General features: G+C 38.5%; 2 protein-coding genes across 3 annotated transcripts; one reads left to right on the top strand and one right to left on the bottom strand.

Moving 5' to 3' along the window:
* Positions 1–1,793: 1,793 nt before the first annotated feature.
* LOC105059523 (protein REVEILLE 3) lies at positions 1,794–13,621 on the top strand. 2 transcript variants are annotated; one of them, XM_073249892.1, is made up of 9 exons: positions 1,794–2,169; positions 3,525–3,582; positions 4,744–4,867; positions 4,948–5,124; positions 5,217–5,342; positions 7,109–7,218; positions 9,179–9,238; positions 12,955–13,055; positions 13,140–13,621. In XM_073249892.1, the coding sequence occupies exons 1-9, from the start codon at positions 1,889–1,891 to the stop codon at positions 13,153–13,155; spliced, it is 1,053 nt and encodes a 350-aa protein (XP_073105993.1). In that variant the 5' UTR covers positions 1,794–1,888; the 3' UTR covers positions 13,156–13,621. The 2 variants fall into 2 exon arrangements, with proteins under 2 accessions (XP_073105993.1, XP_073105994.1); XM_073249893.1 differs by having other exon boundaries at positions 5,226–5,342; positions 13,140–13,464.
* Positions 13,622–20,675: 7,054 nt separating this feature from the next.
* Positions 20,676–23,687, bottom strand: LOC105059522 (uncharacterized). The gene is made up of 2 exons (XM_010942846.3): positions 22,786–23,687; positions 20,676–22,273 (listed from the first exon to the last, which is right to left on the bottom strand). Exons 1-2 carry the CDS (start codon positions 23,274–23,276, stop codon positions 20,878–20,880), a joined length of 1,887 nt encoding a protein of 628 aa, XP_010941148.1. The 5' UTR covers positions 23,277–23,687; the 3' UTR covers positions 20,676–20,877.
* Positions 23,688–24,114: the final 427 nt, after the last annotated feature.

Here is a 24,114-nt window from a genome sequence, read left to right as displayed (position 1 = left end):
ATGGAATCAGCACCTTCGTATGTGGGATAAAGTTGTGCACTTTTGTCTCTCTTTAGAATCACTTTCATTTAACTTAATTTTTTTTTGGGTACAAATTTAACTTAATTTTTGACAGTAATCCTTGATGTAACATTAAGGTCACTCTATTATAATATAAAATAATATATTTAAAAATATGAATATAATATTTTAAAATTATAGGACTTTGTAACGGTAACAAAACAGTTTTGTACACTTGACCATCTTTTACATGCCCTAATCTCTCATTCATCGGGTAGAAAAATAAATGTTAGAATAATTATGTTACGAGACTTTAGTTACATATATTCTCGTATTTTCTCATACCTAGAACTCTAGCTTATAGTTTCGATGAATCTGATTTAGTAATTGATATATTATTTTTAGAAAAAGATTGATAGCTATTTTTGCAATGAATCGCATATGTAGTAACTATATAATAATGATTAGTTCGTGATTTATATGAATCATAATGGTTAATCACATGTCCCAATGATTAATAAACATTTTAATCGTGAGATAATGACTGTGGCCTAACAGCCATTGGTTCTTTCAAGCCTCTATAATCGTGCTTTCAGATCATCTATATTCGAGATAATGAGATCGGCGATGTTTATTGAGATCAGTCCAAATATCACCCACAATATATTATCCATAGAAGATGGAAGTCCATCCGTTCCACTTTGCCTTGTGATTGGTTTGCATGCCGGGGATCCTGCATGCGCACTTAAGCAGCGAAAGAAGAAACATGCCTTGGCGCACTAGTAAAGTGCACGCAACTCGATGCTTCATGTCTGGTGTGATGCATGGTTATCCCAAAGTTATCCTCAAGTTATCCTCACATCCATGATAAGCTAACCTTCCGTTTGGATTAACTTAGGTGCCTTTGGGAGGAAGGTTTACATATGATAAAGAGAAAATGGGCATGCAATTTTTTTTTGAAAAAGATAGAAAAGATAGAGATTTTTTCTTTTTGTTTTTTTTTTCAAAAGGAAAAAGAGAAAGGTTAGAGGATGTGTGTGCGTGTATATATATAGAGAGAGTGAGAGAGACTTTTTTTTTTTGAAAGGAAAGAGAAAAGGATTGGATGGATATATTCAAGCAATTGAATCCCATCTAGCATTTTATAATTATTTTTTTTTAAAATTATGTTATAGTCTATGTATTAAGTGATCATTACATGATCTGTAGATTTCTAATATATGTATTAAGTGATCATTTTTTATATTATTTAAATATAATTATTTAATATATAAATTAAAAATTTTTAAATAATATGATATTTGGTATGCAAACATCCAATAAATTACGTTCAATGAATAGAATAATTGATATTTTGAATCTTTATTATCTAATTCAAAAAAAATATAATTTTATAAAATTAGATGTGGTTTAAATCTCATTCATATGTGTGTGTGTATATATATATATATATATATATATATATATATATATATATATATATATATATAGAGCCACATATGTATGTACCTGTTGATGGTTTTGTTTCTTCTTCACGATATTTTATTTTTTATTTTTTGTAACAAGGAGGGCAACGTCCAAAATTAAATAAAGGAAACGGTTAGGTTAGATAACGAAGATCTGACAAGGAAAGAGAGAAAAAAGAGATGGTCCCCAGTGGTGGGACCAGGGGATCGTATCACCACAAGAGTCCTCATGGCCATCCACATCCACTCCACCACCAGCCCAGCAGTCCACATACATGGAGACCTAGCTAGAGAGAGAAAGAGAAGGATTTATATATTCTAAAAATTAAACTAGTGAACCATAGAAGCCAGGAGAAGGGCCGCGAAGCCAAGAGGAACAGAGTCCACAAGCGACCGATTCCCTTCAACCCCGCCCCCATCTTATGGTTTCTGTTACGGCCAAGCCGGCCGACGGCGGAGGCGGCGGAGGAGCGGCGGTGCTCTTCTTCTCCGACCCTCACCACTACAAGCAGCCCGGCAGCCCCATGGCACTTCCCGGGCTGGCCGGCGGCGGCTCCCTCCCTACTCCCTCCGCCGCAGCGGCCACCACCGCGTCGTCGTCCGACGACGCCAGCAAGAAGATCCGGAAGCCGTATACTATCACCAAGTCCAGGGAGAGCTGGACGGAGCAGGAGCACGACAAGTTCCTCGAGGCCCTCCAGCTGTAAGCCTTCCTCTTTTGCCGTCTCTTTTACTATTCTAGAAATTTTTTTTTTTTGGTTGAAATTCGCCTCGTTTCGTTTTGGGATTTGTTTCAATCGCTTCAAAATCTTATTTTTGGAGGCAGGGTTTGGGTTGTGGTGATGGGTGGGGCTTAAAGTTGCCTTTTTGATTCGTATATTGGGAATTTGATACCGGGGTTTGTTGTTTCTCTGGGCATTGCTTTTAGGGTTCAGTAGCGTTACCTTTGGTGGGGGAGATAGACATAGAAAGTGATGTTCTGGTCTCAATTCTAGCTTTCAAAATGGGATTTTGAGCTGTTTCTGGTGGTATTAGTTTGTGCCAGCATGCCTGTGTCTGGGTTTTGCTATTATGGTTTCTCTTGCGATTTTTGTTTTCCTGAATCGTGTAATTGATTGGTTCATATCTCCTCAGAATTTAGAACTGGATGTGTTATTTTTTTTCTTTTGAGAAATGAATAGATTTCAATATGGGATTTTGTTGATTGGACCAGTTGTACCTCGTACCAATTGCTTGTGCATGGCGGTGTTCGGGTTTTTCTATTTTCTGCCCGTATGACTGATCTTACATTTCTTGTTTCTTGGGGTCATAAGGTGGATCTTGGTCATTGCTTCAGCTGAAAATCGCCTTTTGGAACGATGTAGTGGGTAACTGGAATATGGGTTTATGGATTTGTGGTTATTTCTTGAGGGGTTTACTGGCCTTAGTTTTTTTTATGGGAAAAAGATAGCTGAAGGAGGTGTCAACATTGGCCTCAGCGGTGTTAGCCTTCAAATTTGGTTTGAGAATTGGACCCACTGATATTCTTTTGTGGCTCTTCTTAGACTCTCTAATTTCTTTTTTTTTTTTTGGGCCATGAATTGGATTTTAACTATGGATTCAGCTGAAACATGCCTTACTGTATTATAACATAGGTGTTCCAAGCTAGGTGTCTTGTTTTTGCAGTTATTGCCTGTCAAGCTCACTGGGTTTGTTCAGAAACCAATAGCAGTTAGACATCTTGGTTTTGGCCTTGCTGGTCACTTTCCAAATTAGGATGTTGAGGATAGGATTGCTGTTTTTCATGTCCTTCTTCCTTGCCAGTGCTGTGGCCTTTGGTTTTTGCTGTTTTAGCTGTTCTGGCTTCTTTTAGTATTTTTAAATTCATATCACAGGCATTTAAAGCTCGGGGCTTTATGGCTGTTATAGCTTTTGGTTGTGGGTTTTGAAGGTCTTAATTTTTCTAAGCAAACAAAATGCTGTGAGAGGTGCTGATTTGGTGTGGCTGGTAGTTGCAAGTGTTTTGACATTCAAAATGGTAAATATAATCTTGACTGGTGGTCTTCTGATTTCTTGCAGTTTTGATCGTGACTGGAAAAAGATAGAAGCATTTGTTGGCTCAAAGACAGTCATCCAGGTATTTTCTGGACAAATGTTTTTCATGATGCAATCTATGCATTTTATACTAAGAGATGGGAGGACTTACTTTTCAATCTTTACTCCTATTTTTCTACTAATATATATACATATTTTTGGTTTTTTCACTCTTCTGCTTATTTATACTTTTTCCATTGCAAGGCTTTGGCTACACTTATTTGCAAGCAGTATATTATCTTATCATAGAGTCCAACAATGCACCTAATGTATAAACACTAATGTGTTAATTGTTTGAGGGAGCAACTAAACGAACCCAGCTTATTGTGTCTTGTGCTGGAAGCATTTTACTGTTGCCACCTGCCGTATAAGATCAGGTTTTATCGGGTAGTATTCAGTACACTCATCTATGACAGGACGCAGGCAAGATGTAGGCATGGTAATGTGACCCGCATGTCAGTGAGCAGTTGAATGATTACATCTTTTTTCACTAGTAGAAAAGACAGAAGAGCTGCAAATCACTGGTATAACAAAAGATTGACTTGCTTGATTCGTTTTTCTATTCAGCTTGTACCTGTGAGGACAACATTACTATTATTTACCATGTTGGTAGTAGTTTTATGCTCCCAACTTAAGGTCATTTGCATATCTACTTCTGACAACTATTGATGTTTGTTCTGCATCTTTTACACGCCTAGCTTATAAGCAACCGCCACAAGAATGGTTGTTAATGTCTATAAAATCTCAATGAGGGATAGCAAAATCTTCTCTCTTTTCTGTGGAGTGGAATGCACCACCATCCGATCCTATCTTAACACTTGGGACAGGGGATGTCGTGAAATGTGCTGAACTGGATCTGGGACGATGGTGGAAAATCCTATGCTGACACTTTGGCTTGGTGCCCCATTCGGACATCCTACGGGGTGTTGACTTGAATCCTTGGAACAATCTATAGGAAGTGTTGTCATAGACATCAAAGGAAAATGCATTGTGTAATTCATGCTCTTCTCTGGTCCCTTGCTAGTCTACGTCATTAGTGAAAATAGCACCTTGCATGTGCATAGACAGTATTCTGGAAAGAATTCTAGAAGGTTAAATAGTAAGTCTTGTTCTTAAATTTGTCAATAATGACTATTTGAATAATTAAACTGTTAATGTGCTATTTATAAATCCAATTCCATGTTCTGAAAAGCAGTCTTTGCAGATAAGGAGCCATGCACAGAAATACTTTCTGAAGGTTCAAAAGAATGGGACTAGTGAACATGTACCGCCCCCTCGACCCAAGCGAAAAGCAGCTCATCCATATCCACAGAAGGCCTCTAAAAATGGTTAGTCCCGTTCAGCAGAATTATTACCTTTCATACTAGAATACAGTTGCAACTTATGTTTCTTTTGGGAACATCTGCAGCTCCCCTGATACCTCAAGCGGCAGCTCCAATTCAAGCTTCTTCATGTCTGCTTGAACCAGGGTATGCCCTCACGACAGATGCATCTTCTGTGCTGCGGAACTCTACCACCAATGCAATAGTTTCTCCACGGGCTCACAGTTCTGTTCAGCCTGTTAGTGCATCTCATGCAATAAAAGGTAAAATAATTTACTTATGTTTTTACCCTTGTTGTATAGTTTATCATTTTACAGTGGCTTGTAATGGATATGCTAATAGGTTAGCTTTGTAGATGATGTAGGACCTATTGGAGCTGTTATGGCAAATAACTGCTGTTGTAGCAGCACTGAGAGCCCATCTGTAACTTGGCAAACTTGTGAAACAACTGATCAAGAAAATCATGTCCCATCTCTTCGTGGTTAGTACCTCTTTCTATCATATAATTATAAATATTATTTTTGAATTGCATATTGGAAAGCTTGGTGTAAAGGAAATCAAATAAATTACTCACTCATTCATCTCTTTATTCTTCTGCTCTGTTGTTCCACTTGCTTAATTTATTGACTTGGTTATCTCTTGGAATTCACTGAAGATTAATGACTTTGATGCTACAATGTTGCTTGCTATGTAGAAAAACTATGAATGATAAGTATAATCCACCAGGGTTTCTTGCATACCTAAAGGCTGAAGTTTTTGCCATGCCTGCATTATATTGAACTATCAACTGCATGTGCCTATATCATCTGCCTATATTTCAATATGTTTCTTTTATCTAAGGAAGTTTTCAATAAGTTCTTATATGCTCAAGGTTCTTTGCATGGTCTTCTTGATTACACATTTCTTTTTTCCTTTCTTATCAAATACTTTATTCTACTTCATGCTATCTTCTGGCTTCTTGATGCCTTCTTCTATCATCATACATATTGAGAGACTATCTATTTCTCAAGCATACTCTCATTGCTAGGGATGTAAATGGTTTCTGGTATATCCAATCCGATCTGATTACTTTATTAAAATGCTGATCAAGCTTGGATATAGCTAATGTAATTGACTTAAATAGGATGCTCATAGAGGTTTTGAGTTGTTTTCCTTTTGTTGAGATGTGGACATGAGTACGATATTCACAGAAGTTCAACTTACCACGATTCAAATATGGATATGCTTGTGCTTTTAGATTTCAGATATGGGGATCCATATATGTGCAACATAGGCAAAAGTGTACCAGGACCTTGCCACCACTAGATTTCTAGATTTTCTTGTTATTATTTTAGATTAAGCAGCCCTTTTGTTTATTAAAAAAAAAAAAAATCATGCCAATAACTAGAGAGACTTGGGCACCCTAGAAAGGTTTACTGGACACTTTGGATCCCTATCTATAAGTTTGCTATATGTTTCTGTTGACATTGGACATGGTTATTGTTCATATTCTATTCAGATTTATATCTATTTAAATCCAATGCAATTATTGCGTGTATTTGATCCAATATCTGTGCCTGTCAACTATAGGTATAAGTTTCAAGATTTTAATGATATTTGTATTCACATTTGTATATATGACAAAATGGGAATATGAATTTGATTATGCACAAAATCCATCAATGTCCACTCCAGTTATATGCATCTGACATGCTGATGCTAGTAGTGATAACAAGCATTCAGACTGACTTTTGGCTTGCAGTCTAGACATGCCCTGTTAGACTCAAATTACATGAAAAAGATGTCGGAACCTGAGTTGAAGCTGTGTCTTAATTGAGTAAATGTAGACAGCAAACTCTATATTCCAAAGTTGAGCTGTATCTCCTGTAACCTTTCTGTTTTTGTCGTCTTCTTCTTTTACAAATTTTCTTTTTGCATATTATCTCATTCAATATTGTTAGGATGCTGTAGAACAAGCTAGCATCCCTCAAATTTGCTTTGCCATTAGCATGTTCTCGACCATTTCTCTCTTTATAATATCAGTGGGTAAATTTCTGTGCAAGTTTGACAGGTGGATGATGCTCTGATACTTGTGCATTGTCACCATGAAAACAGTGATTATATAGAACTTTTCATATATGTTCACCTCAAGTTTTACATTTCATGATTTTCAAGTAGATAACCATTACTTCTGATATGCAGTAATTCTGTTATCTGGCAGATTCCTTTACTCACCCTTTTATCTTTTCTCTTTGGTGTTTCATGAAGTTATGCCAGACTTCACTCAGGTGTACAGCTTTCTTGGCAGTGTGTTTGAGCCAAATACAAGTGGTCATTTGTTGAAACTGAAAGAAATGGATCCAATTGATGTTGAAACAGTATGCCATCTTCAAGCTCAATCTTGTTCTTACTGTTCTTGTTCTCTTGCAGAAAAAAGTTGATTCTTTATTTAGCAATTCATATCCTCTATGAGTTATAGTCGTATCATGAAATGGCTGTTTAATTCAGTTGTCCCAGTGTTTAATTTTGGAAGAATATTAGGATAATTAAGCAGTATTATGTTTAATTTGTTTTCTGATTGTAGTTTGGACAGATCCACTAAAATCAAAACCCTTGATTGGTCTTATTAACAGATCAGTGTTCTGATTAAATGGATAGATGAAATGGTTACAATAGGAAGAGAAGGTTGTGGTTCCCTTTATTACCGAGGAAAAAGATTTAGTGGCACAATGACTTTGTTAGTTATTATGTTTGATTTTCTTGTATGTGCACACCGCACATGCGTGATAGATTCATGCATTTGATTCATATTTATGAACACAGAAACATTTGATCTTGCATGCAATGCATTTTTTTTTTTTCTGATTTCTTGTTTTTCTTCTATAACTGTGTTAATCATTTCATCTCATCTGAAGCAGTGATAAGTAACAAAATATTTAAGTCCTAACATTCTCTTCCTCAATCTAACATAACTATAGTGCTTCATGTTGCAACATTCACATTTTGCAATCTTAAATTCCTTATTGGGGGGTGGTTTTCAACTTTGTTAAATATGGAAAATTTTCAGGGCCAAACAATTTCCATTGATTATGAGAATTAAAATCTATGGCCTCACCCATTAAAAGTGATAAAATTTGGGCCAAGCTTAAAAGAGCATTGTGGTGCAAGGTTTGATGTATCAGGTGCCATGCCTAAGCTTAAAAAACAGACTTAATTAACCTTTGTTTGTTTGTGTAGTTTGGACCAGATTTATATGGTAACAATCAAATAGTCACAGTCTGAACAATAAATATGTTTGACTCCTCAAAACAATTTGTTTTTACAGCTTATCTCAAATGTGCTTGTGGATATCAATGTAAATACAGCTAAACACACTTAGCCTAGCCTTTTTAACAACTCTTTTTCATATTCATTGACTGACATCAAAAAAAACTATGTAGTATTGAATATAATAGGTGCATGGACCATGAAGGTCGAAGTCACCAAAACTATAACTACATGTAAGCAATGTAGTGTACATTGACCATACCAATTACAATAGTCATCTTGGATTCAACAACTCACAAGACCATAACAAACCCAGACTTGCGGTAACTTGCGAATTATCGAGAAACTTGAAATGAATGAAATTTCTAGCATTTCATTTTCTAAAATTGTTTTTTATAAAAATTAGTAAAATGATTTTAGGATAGGATTTTTCATTTCTCAAAAGATTTGGTAGGTGCATGGATGTGAAAACAGTTAGATCATTGATAAGGGAGAAATAGTTTTTTTTTTTTAAACATTTTCATTGAAATTTTAATATTTCTTAATAATTAATAGGTATAAATTGGAACATAATTATTTCTGATGGACTTGATAAACTAATTATGTAGCTCTTGCTGTTTTTACTGATCCATTAAGCTGGCCCTGTACATATAGGATAAAGCTTGTAGGTTAAGAAAATTAAACATTGCATATCCCATTATAAACAATAATTTATTATTTAATGACTAAAGGAGATATAAATATATACTTTGATGTTTATTAATTAAGTTCTTGGAGACTGATTCATCTCTGCTACTTTTGAATGCTACATGATAATATTACCATTAATTATTTCGAATCCTTTTACTTGATTTTAGAAGGGGCAGCATGTATCCCTTGAACTGTTGTGCTTTGATGTTGATCTTTCTGTTGCATCATATCACAACTTTATCTATTATATGGACTATATTTTAATCAATGCTCTTCGGTGAAAATATGTGAAGATGTTTGTTAGATTACTAATGTATGATCCATACATGTTTGCTTTCCTCTGTTTTCCATAAGATATTGATGTTTTGAATGGTTGTTCAGGTATTGTTGTTGATGAAGAATCTATCGATTAATTTGATTAGCCCTGAATTTGAGCCCCATGTAAGTGGCCTCATTTTCTTTCCAATTTATTTTTATAGTTCATGGTTAGCTTTGAGGCTTTTGATTCTTGCATATCTGAATTGCCTCTTCTTTCCATCTCCAACCTGAAAGCTAGTAATTTGAAACTGCAAATTTTTAATTCTATTTTTCTATTTAATTACTGATCATAATCATTGCTAACTTGATGTCTATTTGTAACAAATTGTTTGTGGTGTGTTAGGGATGGCAATATGCCTGGAGAAATCATGCTAAGGTTTCATCAAGTTCAACTATTAAGAACTACTAAGCCTGACTAGAACCCAATGCAACTTGCAAGCGGATTAGGATTGGCTAACCCAAACCTGCTGGTGAATTAGGTGGATTAACCTTAATATTTTAAAAAGTGGAAGCTGTATGCATGTGATCAGGTCACTGCATAGTGCATATGTGTTATGTAGGTGCATATGCAAGCCCATATATGGTTTATATGTTTAAATATTTAATATAAATAAAGTAAATATATATAAGTTCTTAGAAATTAGAAATTTACTAGAGAAATTTAAGCAAAGGAATGAAGCATGCACGTGACTTATTTGAGACTTTTGTGTGCCTATTATAAGTTCTAACATGACATGTTAACCTAGTAATATCCTAATATCATCCTATGAAAATTGACCATGCTCAAACTTGCAACAAAGAGCATACTATAAGTTGCAACAAAGCATTGTTAGAAGCATGGTTTGCGGAACCATCCCAAATCGGGTGATTCAATGCATTTCGAGTCGTACCGGCCGTAAATCGAGATAGTTTGGCCTTCCTAATTGGAACACCGGATGAGGGAGAGCGAAAGAGAGGAAGAGAGAGAGAGAGGAGGGAAGGGAAAGAGGGGACGTCGCCACTGGAGGGCTGTGGAGGCCTCCAGATTTTGTGTCATCTGATAGGACGTTTAATCGAGAGAAATAGAGAGAGAGGAGAAGCAAGAGTACCGGAGGGAGGTGCAGTCGACGAAGAGGCCGTCATGGCCACTGGACGGCATAAGAGGCGCAGACGGAGCCACGGCCGTGGAATAGGGGCGATCGTCTATGTTCATCACGTTTTGTTTAAAACGATGATGAATAGTGAAGCCGGCAAACTCATTGCTGGCTTCACTCTGATTGGAATTTTTTTAAAAAGATTTCATGAAACGGGGCGATCATTCATGTTTCATGCCCGTGGAGCTGCGGGCCGTGATTTCACCGTCCGACGGCTAGCCAAAGGCTCTTCGACGGCTTCCCACCGGTTTCCCCTCTTCTTTCCCTCCCCCCTCTCTCTCTATCTCTCTCTGCGGCGTGATTTGACGGAGGAAGTGGAGGCGTTGGTGATGCTCTGAGTGTGCGGGCGGCCCACCTACGACCACCATCGGTCTCCTTCGGCCACCCTCTCCCTCCCTCCTCCCTTCTCCCTCCCCCTCCCCCCTCTCTCTTTTCCTCTCTAGTTTCTTTCTTCGCTTCTGTGTCAGTTCACACCGGTCCGGTCTGGTACGGACCTGTACCGACTCGTACTGCCGGCTAACCAGCACGGATCCCGATATCGATCCTGCAGATCTTGGTTAGAAGTTTAAAACAAAGTCTAAATCTTAAAATACATTCTACAAAAACAAAAGTGGCCAAACATTTGTGCTATGTGGGTGCATATGCGGCCACATTTGTAGTACGCGGGCACCTATATGACTGCATATGTAGCTGCCTAGGCATATGGCCCACTTATACGGCCAATGCATAAATTGACCGCGTATGGCCCGTGTGGTGGAATCCCAGGGCTTAGGGTTTTAAGGTTTAGGATTTAGGGTATAGAGTTTTAGGGTTTTAGGGTATATATATATAGACACACACACACACACATAAGAAAATGTCTATATATGTACATACATTTAGTCTATGCTTATGTGTATATATTACTGTAAGGGGATCTGCAAAGAAAATCCACTTTGTTATCGTATTTGCAAAAATGTGCCGCTTTTGTCTATTTATTTTTTGTAGTAGTGGTTTATTTTGGACTTCACTAGACCATTATGCTTCAACCTTTAAATGAGTGCACACATTTAGCTTAATCAACGCTCACATGTTGGTAACTTGAGCTAAGATAATACAGGTCGGTGCACATATAAAAATGTCTTATAAGTAGCCATGAGGGCTGGGGGTACGGTGGTCCCATAAAGTCCAGTATGGACCATTTTTGCCAAAACAAGAAAAAGGTAGCTCCTTTTTTCAAATATGAAAATAAAGTGGATTTTTCTTGCAAAAATCCCATTGATGTAGTTTGTTTTGATAATCAGTACAGGGGCACTTTCAAACACATTTTTAGAGAAAAAGTGTGATTGTCATTAATTTGAACCAATATAGTTGGCTTGAATGGATAAAATTTGCAAATCATCAGTTCAGAGAGATAAGAAAAGGGGTTTATCATTGGTTGTTACATAGAGTGGTTGAGAAAGAAAAGGCAGGTGTATATGTAATTTTTTCCAGTTTTACTTATGTAAACAGTATATCAAGTATGAAGTTTTAATATATAGATGTAATTATTTTTCCACCTAGGAGCAAACTTGATAGAACCAAAGACCCAAACTTACATGTTTATGATTGCATAGATTGATATATACTGCTTCATATTTATTTGTGCTGGGAAGAACAAACTTTTAAAATGGTTTTACATCATCCATTTTATGTCATTAATTTTCTCATGCTTGTTGAATAAAACATAATATGGAAGAACAAAATTTTTCTGTGCTAATATAAATGTCTTGCAATTTCTTATGATTGAAGCTAAGATTTTTTGTGAGACAGTATTTAGATCAAGGAAAACGGAACCATCTTGAACTGCCTGGTTTTGGGCATACCAAACTATACCAGTGTCTGAACTACGATGGGTCCTGGTTTCGTTTTGGTTTTTGCCAGTTCCAGGCCTATCATGGGCTAAACAAAGGGAAAAGGTGTTGATGATGCCTTTGCCCTCTCATTTATCATTGACTGGCACTTATATCGATGTGGTACGATATTGTACGTTACTGTGTTGGTTCCCCGTCCTAACTGGTATTGCACCCAGTATCACTTCAGGAAACTTTGATTTAGATATACATGCTAGTTATGGAAAAAAACAATGAGGTTAAATTCTCTAAAACCATGTATATGAAAAAGTTGTCATACACGTAAGCATGTTTATAAAAACCTCCGATAGAATTTGTGAAGTGAATTGAATCCTGAACCATGTCATTCTGGAGTCTCATACTCAATGAGGTAGCTACTCATTTCTAAGAAGCTTAGAAAGTTCATTAGGTTCTTATCTCCTTCAGAAGGTTTCTCTTGCATTTTCTGGCTCTGGATTGTAAGTTAGCCAATACGATCTATTATCTGAACTTCTCTTTTTAATTTCTCTTTTTTCCTCCAGAGATGCAACCTGATGCATTTATAAACTGTTGTCAACTATTGTGTTAATTTTCTTTTAATACATAAGGAGTTTCTTAATCTATTCATACTTTCTGACTGCCCTATAAAACACTTGCTAGAAATATTTCTTCATGGGTGGTTTAACCTTAGTCCAGCCTGTGGACTTTTCATGACTTCATGGTTGACGACACCTATCATCTATGAACAACTTCACTTTGATGTGCAAAGGGCTTCTATGACATGTAGACAGATCTGTTATATTTCTGCCTGTTTGAAGGTTTGAATCATGAGCTCAAACATGTTACCTTTTCGCAGAGAAGGTTGCTCTCATCATACAGTGCTGGCACAGAGGAAGTTAAACCTGGTAGTGCTAACAACTCTCCCCAAGTTAGTGAAACTATGAATACTTCATTCATGTAAGTTCTTCATATCCTTGTATACGTACACATCAAAACTGTTGTTCTTCTGCATAATCAACTGACTGCATATTCGGAAAACAGGGTGAAAGGTGAATGAATGGCATTCAAGCTTCTATGGCTGTAATATATTTGGTTTTCAGTGTGTCCAAGTTTTGTGCGCAATACAGTAATACACTCAAGGCAGTGAGGATTAGCCCGCACAGCTAAGTGGGGAGTTTCTCCATTTTCCGTTGTGAGCTTTCTCGAAACACAAGCCTTAAGGTCTAGAATAATGTTTGTGGTGAGATCTTGACAACTGGTTATGAGATAATTCTTGTACAGATCCCTGACACCTTCTGCTTCATAGGGTTTTGATTTGTATGTACGTATGTATGTATCTATATCAGTTGTGCAATCTTTCTAACAATATGTACCAGCATAGAGGATGCATGCTTCTTGATTCCTCATGTATCTATATTTTATGTCAGTTTCCTATGTAGAATTTCTGACACAGTACCTCTTAAAGTTTTTATGAAATGTATAACAAGGGCGAGTTACTCTTGAATAATGATGTATTTCTGACATATGGAGTCTACTGCTTCCTGTATTTTGATATTTCTTGTGAATGGACCTTTTCAGCAGAAGAGGCTGTTACTGTAAGCTAGTATTCCTTTGTTTTTGAAAAAAAAAAATCAAATAAGATGGTGTTTTCACTATGCATGTGGTGGTATGTGAACTTTGGAATATCAAATATCTATCTTATTGTTGCGCAAAAGGGAAAAATGCTTTGGTGGTAATCCGTTGTTGAATTGGAATTAATATATCTATTGTTTCAAAATGGTGGTGAAAAGGAGTGTGCTATCGTATGTCACACCCCTAGTGGAAAAAAAGGGTGTAATTTTATTTCTGGTGCATCTTGTCCCGTGATGATGAACATATATTTTGACTTCTTGTAAAAGAAAATCTCAAAAGATTTGGAGTCTTTTATTTTATCAAGTTTTCAGGAACAAAATCCTCATCCTAATACAATATTATGTACCCATTGGGATTATAAGATAACAAGCAAAAATCTTAATGAGTATTCTAGCAAAATTAATATTTGCATTTTTGAAAGTTTGCAACGTAATGTGGTGATACCACGGTGGAAGTTCTTTTTTGTTTTTTCACTAATGATGCCATGATGATCTTTAACAGGGTGTGTTAAGAACCATCATATATTTTATGTAATCTTATATCGAAACATTTTCTCATCTTTCTTTTTTTTTTTTTTGGGATTGCGGTGGGGGAGTTGTCTGACAAACAAGTGTAATGAAAGGATCTCTGAGCGTGTCTTGAGAAGAATGATCACCTCAGAGACTGGTATCAATATTACAAGCCCCAATGGATTGTAAAAACTCCTTGCTACGAAGAGCTTTTGTGCATTCACTGGACAAGAAGTGGTAGCAGCCTGAAAGATCCCCAGCTTTCTTGACAGCCATATGAAGCAAAGAGATGCAATATGATCACACCCAAGCACCTTTTAGGAGTTAAAAAGGTATGCAGAGAAGAAAAATAAACTCCAAGAATCTTCATAGGAGGAAAAAGATGAAGACAAAGTGAGCTGGGTGATCTCAGCCCTGGCTCTAATTCATCTCACTCGATACTTAACTTTTAAGAAAAAGTGGAGTATTGCATGCACTGTCAAACAAGTGTGGTTAAACATAGACTTGAGCTTGCCAAGTATAAATCATAATGGGGTAGCTGATTGCTCGCTAGATGGCTAGAATGGGATCCCTGAAGTTGGGCTAGCAAGAGTATTCTATCAGATGAGAAAAGCGTGCTTACATAGCACAGTTCCAATCGTGATCCAATCACATATCTCAAAGCACTCCAATCCGATTAGATCATACAATAGTCATTTCGAGATCTATGCAGATAGATGAATGAAAAAGTTCTAAATATTTTGAGATTTGTGCTAGGTGTGATTTAATGGTCGATGTCAGAAAAGAAGATCAATTATTCTTTCATGCAAAAGATGCAATTGAGAGAGATAGCATGTGGTTCAAGCTGCAATACGTCACAACTCAGCAGCAACACATGCAACTAATCACAATTTCAATTAGGGATCGCACCATCCTAAGTGATAAGTAACCCACCTTGCATACTGGTAATCCAACTTTGCTAAATACAAATGCTTATTCTTTCAGTAACATCGATCGAGATGTTGTTGCAAAACACAACTTGCAAAATTCGTATAGCCAATGCAACCAAATTGGCATATGATTTCAAAGCAAAGCAGGTAAGCCTTATGTCTATTAAACATATTTAAAAAAAAAAAAAAAAAAAAAGATGCAATGAACAATTATGCCAATCAATTTATTCATACCAGTCAACCATTCTTAAGAAAATACTTTCATAAGCTATTCCTCCTATAAAACCATCATTTATTCCCAGCTTCCTATTTCTTTTATTCCGGGACAATGATAAAGCTATTCCAGGACTTGTCGGCTAACATGAATAGAAAATAACTCCCATGATCACCAGTCAAAGTTGACTTAACATTATTGTTATTTTTTTTTAATTTCACTTTTCCTATTCCAGAACCAAACCCAGACTGAAAGGCTAACTTTATTTCGTTTTCTAACCACTATTCCAACACGGCCATGCTTTTTGCTTGGTGCGTTTGCCGAGGAAAGTCCCATGCGTTGTTGCATGGTACTGGAGATGCTTCTCCTGCATGATAAGTAACACACTTCATCACAATCTTGGAGGCTCCACATTTGAATGTGTGAGATGTCTGAGCCTTTTTTTTTTTTTTTTTGTCAATTAAAATGAAAAAAAAAATTAAGACCATGGTTCACCATTCGATCGATTGCCATAACTATTTTATGAATTCACTCAACTTTTTGCTAAACCATGTAAATTTGATTACAGAAGAGCAAGAGGTTTAAAATTATGATTTCTACTCTGCCACACCACCCTTGCCTACATCCCATGGTATAAAAGGTGGTCCTCCAGTACGCCTCAGCCCAGGGAAAGAGAAGCCATCCTCAGATTGCCAAACCTGGCCAATGTACCGCCTGACCAACAAAAAGAAAAGGGCCCTGTTTCATTGCATAGACTTTTATAATGCCCCTTCCTAACGTCAAAGGCTTTGAAGGCACCGGTTAAAACGACGGTGGGAGCTAGAGAGCATGGGATGGGATAGAGAGAGAGAGAGAGGGGGGTTGCCTAACAAGGACAACCATCCACCAGTTCCTAAGAGGAACAAAAATCATATCTATGGGTGGGCACCACTGAAAAAGAAAAATGTAGGATAGACTTTCTACTTTCCCATGTTTCTCTTCTTGTCTATTTTTTTTTTGAAAAAAACCCCCAAAATCCAGGGATTCTCCATCCCATGATTTAAAAAAAAAAAAAAATAAGAAAATGGCATGTGGCAGCCTCTTTCTTTTATATTTTTAGAGCATGCATGTCTTTTATCGGTATATATTACATGGTCATACGATATATACCAAGTAAATTAGTAATCTAATAAGTCAATACATACCTTTTTGATAAATTCAATATATATTTTTTAGATTATACTGTTCATTAATATACAATATAAGGTTGAGTGGTGTATACTTAGCAAATTAATCATCTAGTAACTCAATACATAACACCAAGTAAATTGATGTATAATTTCTAAAATATCATGTTCATTAGTACACACTACATAACCAGATGATATATACTCATCGATTTTGTAACATATACTGTAAACTTTTTGATGTATATTCAGCAATGATTCAATATATGCCTACAAGTAAATCGAGACACAAATTTTAAAATATTTTTTTTTACCAATACACACTATATGGCTAGATATTACATCTTAAACAAATTAATTAATGGTCCAGTAAGCCATTGCACGCCTCTAGATAAATCGATATATAATTTTTAAAATATGATATTCATGATCAGTACTAGTACATAATACATGATTTTTTAACTTTATTTAATAAAAAATTATATATATATATATATATATATATATATACATACTATTTATTAAATTTGATGAACTCTTAGATGCAAAGATCTTGTAAAAGATGAAAAGATTTGGAAGTGAAGAAAAAGACTCGAAGAAGGAAGACTTCATGAACAAAGGGCTTGAATAAAGAGGACAGATAGAGAGACTTGATGAGTGAGCAGAAAGATGTCGCATGATTTTTATTTTTTTAGTTATGAGAGTGACAATTCTATTAGCAGAAATTTTTAACTTTTTGGATTTCTTCTTTAAGGTAAACGACACTGGAAACATGACAAAGAAGGAAGTCCGCCCCATATTTCCTTCACTCATGCCACATATGATTTTTGTTCCCTTAGGAGAGGGATTGTTTCCACTGTTTCCTCCTCTCCATGCACCTAGTTCTTCTGGGCATTTAGATAGGAATACTCGAGCAAATTAACTTAGTCATGAGAGTAACCAGGGAAAAGGCATCCACATCAAGAGATATCCTTCAAGCAATTCCGTATCTTTGAGATATTAATTTGGACTCTTAAGACGAATTAAGGAGCCGTGTCTATTTCATCTACCATGATGCCCCCTATTAATTCCATGCTACTTGTGTTTTTTAGTTGTGGAACGATAGGGTTTGCTTGCTTCCTGGTCATCGTAATGCCATGTGTACATCATACACGCATCCTGCATGGTCTCTTACGTGACTTTTGAGGAAGGACCCACTTGCGATCGCAGTCCTAAAAGCAAATTAGAAAATGACTGGCTCATGACGTTGCTTCTCGTTTTGTTCTATATAAAACTTTAGAGCATGATGATAGATGATTCGAGCAAGAAGTAGTAAGTTTTTAAGAAAGAACCAGAGTAATTATTTACTAACTCAAAAGTCTCGATCAGAAAAGTAAAGAAAAAAAATTCATTCAGTTGGTGTGGAGCTTTCTCATTGTTGAACTGTTCGATATGCTAGCTAGATATGGTGCTGGATCAGGACTAATAGGGGAAGTGTCACATTGGGTAAGATGATGTATACTTTGAGCTAGATGCTGAGGTGTTCTTGTATTCTTTAGTGCAGCATCCTGTCATTGTCCTTAGACCATGGTCGCCAATCGGAATCAAGTCCATTTCATGTAATAAAGAGAAAGATGGATAAAGGAAAATGAATGCATGAAACAAGAATTTCCATGTCTTGGAGTTTACATCATAACATATGCGAAGCTCATTTTCCAGATGTAGTTGTTTTCTAGATCTTGTGTAGATTCTTGTAGCAAGGTATAGAGTGAGAAATAACCTGTACATATATACATACATACATATGTATGTATATATATAGGATTTAATTGTTGAAAATTGGCTGTTTATTCAGTGCATGTTTGGTTTGTGATTGGAATTGGAATGGATGGGAGTGGGAATCAAAATGGCTAATTAACTATAATTAGAATGGTATCTGAATATTAAAGAAGAGTAGGGGTCGGATTTTGAATGATTGGAGTGTTTCTATTTCCCTCAAAAATCGAAATAAAAATGTGACTTCCCCAACCAAATAACTGAATTAGACTTTAGAGTCACTTATTCTTATTTCAATTTTAGAATCTAATTCTCTCCAACCAAACATGCTCTAAGTATGTATGCACATCCCTTTGGATATTTCTGATTATTTTCTTATATATTCCCAAGAAAACTCTTCAACCACCATTTTTTGCAATCTCCGGTTCCATTTCTTTATCCAACTCTTGGATAGCAAAAAAAAAAAAAAAAAAAAAAGAAAAAAAAGTACACAGTGAACATGTCAAGCCAAGAAAATAAGAAAGAGAAAAAAAAATTATAATTTATAATCTTTCGCTCAGATTACTGATGAATGACTCCACTTTTAACTTTCATCTATGTTGACATGTTTTCAACATTCATCTAGTATTGGATTGATAGTTTGCAGCATTGTAGGTAACTTACAAGAGAATTCAAGTGGCAATATAGGGTTAGGTCAAATGGAATCTTTTTGGTGCTCTTGCTGTATATGGCACGTAACTTTGACATTGATGCTAGTCTTTGGAGGTATATAATTATTTTCAGTTTGAGCCTTATTTTCTCTTTGAGTCATCTACTATCTTTCTTATAGAAAATTTCTATAAGGAAATTCCTATAATTGGAGCATAGAAAATTTTTATTGATCATGCGACAATGACATGCATCTAATACATTGAAGAAGTTCTGAACACCAAAAAAAAAAAAGAAGAAGAAGTTGATTAAAAAAATAAAAATCTCCTTGGATTCTGGCATATCAGACTTGGCCATCCAAACAAATTGCATAAATTCCTATAATCTCACTTGCAGAATCATGTGCAAATCCTATTAAAATATATATATATATAACCATGCTAGCATGCACCATTCAGATTGAGCAATGCTAGCTCATGCTCACAATGGGTCCATCCAACTATATCAAATAATGCAATCTTGTGATACATGCAGAGCTGCACATGTTGATTGATGAGTTAAATTCACACCGACAAGAGTTGGTGTCGGCCATTGAATTATTACATTTTTTTTTTTTTTTGAATGATTGGATTATTACATGCAATTAAACACTAGCCTACAATCATCCAACTAGGATTCATCACATAAAGAGATCAGAAAAATGCAGTACCCACAAAGATTACCTCCATCATCATTGCTCCGAAATCCAAACAGGAAAAATCAGAAATCATACATGTATTGCCAAAAAAACACAGTATAGCTTGGTACACACTTTACAGCGCATCTGCAGTAGATCCTCCAATATTGCCAAGAAAAATTTAAGAGACAGAGAGAGAGAGCACCCTGCCAGCCTACACGTTGTTCTGTTAGACCAGAACAAAAAGGAGCTTGGCCGGGTGCCAAAACGTGTACCGAGGCTGCTTATCTTTTTCGGCCAGGGGGAATGGGTGGAGGCGATGGAGAACATTTATATGTCGAGCAGTTGATCGGCGATTTAAGAGCCCACAACGTACACAAGGTGACGTGGGTGTGGGGATAGAGAGAGAGAGGAAATTAGAGAGAGAGAGAGAGAGGCTGCTTTCTTCTTTCTTTCTCTGGCTGTCCTTTGGAGTGTTTTCAAATGGGCTTCAGAGCCGAGGGGTCCACGTCTTTCTCTCTGCGGACCTCGTGCATGAGCAGCGCCGTGCAGGTTCCAATCACTGACGTCACGCCATTCACACACCGCAAACCCACACAAACCATCACGACTCTCTCTCTCTCTCTCTCTCTCTCTCATATCATTCAAACTGCAACAACTATTAACTTAATATAATAAAATACTCATCTCCCACTAATCCATGCAAGCACGGAGAATATCCTCATTATTATATCAGTAACCGTGACAACATTCTAGCATGGAAACTTTAAAAAAAAAGAAATTAACAAACATACAAAAAAAAGGACTTGGATGACATGATGCATACTTTTGTTTTTATGCTCTTGGTTCTCAGTTCTTACTCAAACACTAAGAAGAGCATTCAAGTCTTGTAAGGTATGACAGTAGAGCGGACATGATCGAGAGAGAAGTGATGGACATGAGAATCATGTGATGATAGTTTGAAGAACAGATTTAGCCCATAGTGGGATTAATATATATATCTATAAATATATATATATATATATCCATGGTTTTATTCAGCTACTAATTCATGTCCTAATTAAACTGGTTTCTACTTGGAAAATAATATGAAAACATAGCAAACTTTGAGAAGAAAGGGGAACAGAGAGAGAGATCTGTCAATCGACATGGATCGAAGAGCATTACCTCTTAGAGGTAATTAACTAGCTATAGGAGTAGTGGGGACACTTATGTTGATGGTGGTGGTCTCGGTGGAGTTGATCTTGGCTCTAGCCTTCTCCTTCTTCTCGTTCCTCTCCTTCTTCTCCACCTCCTCCCTCTTCCTCATCCTCCTCATCATCTTCCTCGCCATTGCTCCCCACATTGCGATGGAGCTCGCTGTTGTCATCCCCTTTACCATTGAAACCAAAGTCATGCAAGGAGCTCATTTCCGGGAACTTGAAGCCTTGCTGATCTGTGGACACTACGATGGCATCGAGAAGCTCGGAATTATCCTTCCGTCGATCACCGGCCGTGCCGGAAGCAATAGCACCACCAGCAGCCACATTAGCATTGGGAGAAGAAGAGGAAGCGGGGTGGGACTTGTTGAGTGACTTGGAGTAGAGCTGATCCAATTGATGGAAATAAGGACAGGTCTTGGAGTTGCGCGGCCTCTTCTTGCTACTGTCCTTCGTTTTCCTGAAATATTTGTTGATGTTCTCCCACTTCTCCTTGCACCGCTTCGCGCTCCGGTGGTAGCCCATGGCCGCCATCGTCGCGCTCACCTCCTCCCACAGCGGTCCCTTCAGCCCGGGCTCCTGGAACCTCGACTCCAGCCTGCTTCGCACCTGGATCAGCGCCTCCACCTCAGCCCTCGGCCACCGGCTCGTGTTGAACGGAACCTTGTTAGCGTTATTCGAGGGCTCGGTCGGGGGGTTTTGGGTGGTCTCGGCCTCCAGCTTGCCGGGTTCTTCTGAGAGTTGGGATGGGAATCGGAGCTTCTCGGGGAGGTGGAGGGTCTCGCCGGTGGTCTTCTCGAGGAAGGAGATGATGGCGGCCTCCCGGGAGGAGGCGAGGACCCGATCATGGGCTCGGGCGGCGGCCTCATGGCTGGACTTGGCCGCCTCCTGCCGCCGCCACGCCTCCTCCCGGAGAGTCCTCTCCTGGTCCCTCCTCTCCATCACCTCCAAGAATTTTTGGTGGAGGTTCTCCTGGTGCTCCATCAGCTGCTTCACCAGGTTCTCGAAGAAGGCCATGACCGAGCTCAGCTGCTGCTTCTTCTGCTGCCGCCGCTTCCGCTTCTTCCTCCCACTTCCCTTGGAGAATTTCCTCGCCGTCGCCTCCTCTCCGGCAGATGTTTCGGAGCCGCCGACGTGGTGATCTGCTGTCAGTATTCCTGGTGGGTTGGTGGCGGTGGGCATGAGGGCGGTCTCGTCGCCGGTGAGTGCGGAGCCGGAGCCGGTCTGGTTGGCGCCACCGCCACCGCCAAGGCTGCAGACGCCGGGCTTGCAGATGGCTTCGAGCTCGCTGAAGAGCTTGTAGTTGCTGCCGCCGGTGATGTGTCCGCCATGGTCCGGCTCGGCTCCCTCTTTGGTCTTCTTGGAGTACTTGTTCGTCGGTGTCTCGGTCTCTTTCTCCTTGCACCTCTTGTTGTTCCTATTGATGTAATCTATATCCAAAGGCCTCCTGCAGTGATAGCAAGCAAGACAAAAAAAAGAGAGATAAAGAAGAAGAGAAGGGAAAATAAGAACAAAGATTTGGAACTCAACAACTGTAAAAAGACCAACATTTGTTCTGGATAAAGGCAGCTTGGAAAAAGAACTTCTCTTTTCTTTTGATTTTTCCTTTTTGTCAGATCTTCTTGGAGCAAACTTTTCATTTCCTTTCCTCCATTCACCCATGATTAATCTAAAACTAGGTCTTTGGAATCATCATAATCATGTACTGTTCTTTTTATTTCATACTGATTTAATTATTTCTTTTCAGCATATATCTCTCTTACTATAAGCCTAATAGTCATGCATTAATGCTAGCAGGGACAAATTTTTAGGTCTTGTTAGGGAATGAGGAAATCAACTAAAATCAAGAATTTGAACACCTAAATTTGGAAAAATTCCACAAACCAACTTGAGATCTTATTGCAAGGAGATGGGGACTGGGACCAAAGAAAGGTGTGGGTGTGGGGGGTGAATAATTACCATGAGGGCTCCTTGATGGCTGATTCCTCCTCTCTCTGCCAGTGGTGATGGAGGCGGCTCTCGGACCCCCCATCGTCGTCGTTCAGCCCCTCATGGCTGCCGCCGCCGCTGCTCTCATTCGCCGCCAGCTTGAAATTCATGGCGGGGGCGAGAAAACTCGGCCCGCCACCGGCTGCGGCGGTGGCTCCGGCCGAGTTCTCGTGCTGGTGCTGGAGCAGCTGGAACTGGTGGCTCTGCTGGAAGAGCTGCTGGGTAATTGGGATGGGGTGGAAGGGAGAGAAGTGGTGGGGGGGAGGCGGCGGAGGCTGGGGGTGGGGCGGCTGGTGGTGGTGGTGGGGGTGGAGGGGATGGTATTTGAGAGGCTGGGGGGCAGCGGCGTGGATGTCGGCGGAGGGGTTCGGTGAGGCGGCGGAGATGGAGAAGATGGAGCTGCCGCAGCTCTCCATCATGAATTGCTGCATCTCCGACACGCTTCCATATCCCGACTGCATCTTCTTCTCCTTCTTCTTCAAACTTTTGCTCTTCTTTTTCTCTTTCCAGTACTATACTACAATAATAGAGCTAAGAAGTCTCAGATCTGCACTGCTTTGAGCTCTATATATCTTGAAAAGCTACTGGAAATCTGGACAAATAGGTACTGCAGTGGTGTTGACACTCCTGCTTGCTTTCTCTTGGAAGGTAGCACCTAGCAAGTAGAAGCAGGGCTTTTCCTATCTCTTTTGGATCATGTCTCTCTCTTCTTCTCTCTACTAGCTTTTTAGTTTCTTGTGGCAAAGACTGGGTGGCTTCCTTAACAAAAGCTAAGGAAACATGAGACCTACCGTAGGAGAGGTTTCTCTGTTGTTTTGCTCGGTGTCTTGGTATCTCTCTCTATGGTTGTGGGGTGGTGTATCTGTAGTTTGTGTAAGGAGAAGGACGCTGGGTGGGAGGCTGAGAGCTGAGCTCTATACTTTGCTCTCCCTCTCTCAGGTAAGACGGTGGTACATGGAATGGTTAAAGGAAGGGTACAGAGTGATGTCATCTCCGAGAAAGGGATGAGCATCTAGTATTATGCACGTGCCTTGCACGTGTCAGAGGGCAGGAGGGTACATCCCTCGAAGTTTGGTTTGAGAGCCATGGACGCATAGATCCCCTTCCAGATGCGAGACCATAGCTTGCAACCCCCGGTCTTGACGAACAAACGATTTAAACCCTCGTAGAAGTTACACAAGGTCCAAAGTTTTTGAGTCATTCCTAGAAAAATATTACGGAGGGTTCTCTAATTGCTCCAAAAACATGGTCTTAAATTAGGAGCTAGTAACATTATAATTTCCAATGTTATTCCTATTT

This window comes from Elaeis guineensis, chromosome 16 (genome assembly GCF_000442705.2).
Source record: "Elaeis guineensis isolate ETL-2024a chromosome 16, EG11, whole genome shotgun sequence".
Classification (NCBI taxonomy): Eukaryota; Viridiplantae; Streptophyta; class Magnoliopsida; order Arecales; family Arecaceae; genus Elaeis; species Elaeis guineensis.
Note: the sequence above shows the minus strand (reverse complement) of the source record. Positions and strands in the feature narration are given on the sequence as shown.

Bases quoted from the DNA above. Each gene is read 5' to 3' on its own strand.
- LOC105059523 (XM_073249892.1), top strand. From the start codon at position 1,889: ATGGTTTCTGTTACGGCCAAGCCGGCCGACGGCGGAGGCGGCGGAGGA. The intron at 2,170-3,524 runs GTAAGCCTTCCT...GATTTCTTGCAG, and splicing joins TTCCTCGAGGCCCTCCAGCT to TTTTGATCGTGACTGGAAAA. The intron at 7,219-9,178 runs GTATGCCATCTT...ATGGTTGTTCAG, and splicing joins ATCCAATTGATGTTGAAACA to GTATTGTTGTTGATGAAGAA.
- LOC105059522 (XM_010942846.3), bottom strand. From the start codon at position 23,276: ATGCAGTCGGGATATGGAAGCGTGTCGGAGATGCAGCAATTCATGATG. The intron at 22,274-22,785 runs GTAATTATTCAC...CTATCACTGCAG, and splicing joins GCCATCAAGGAGCCCTCATG to GAGGCCTTTGGATATAGATT.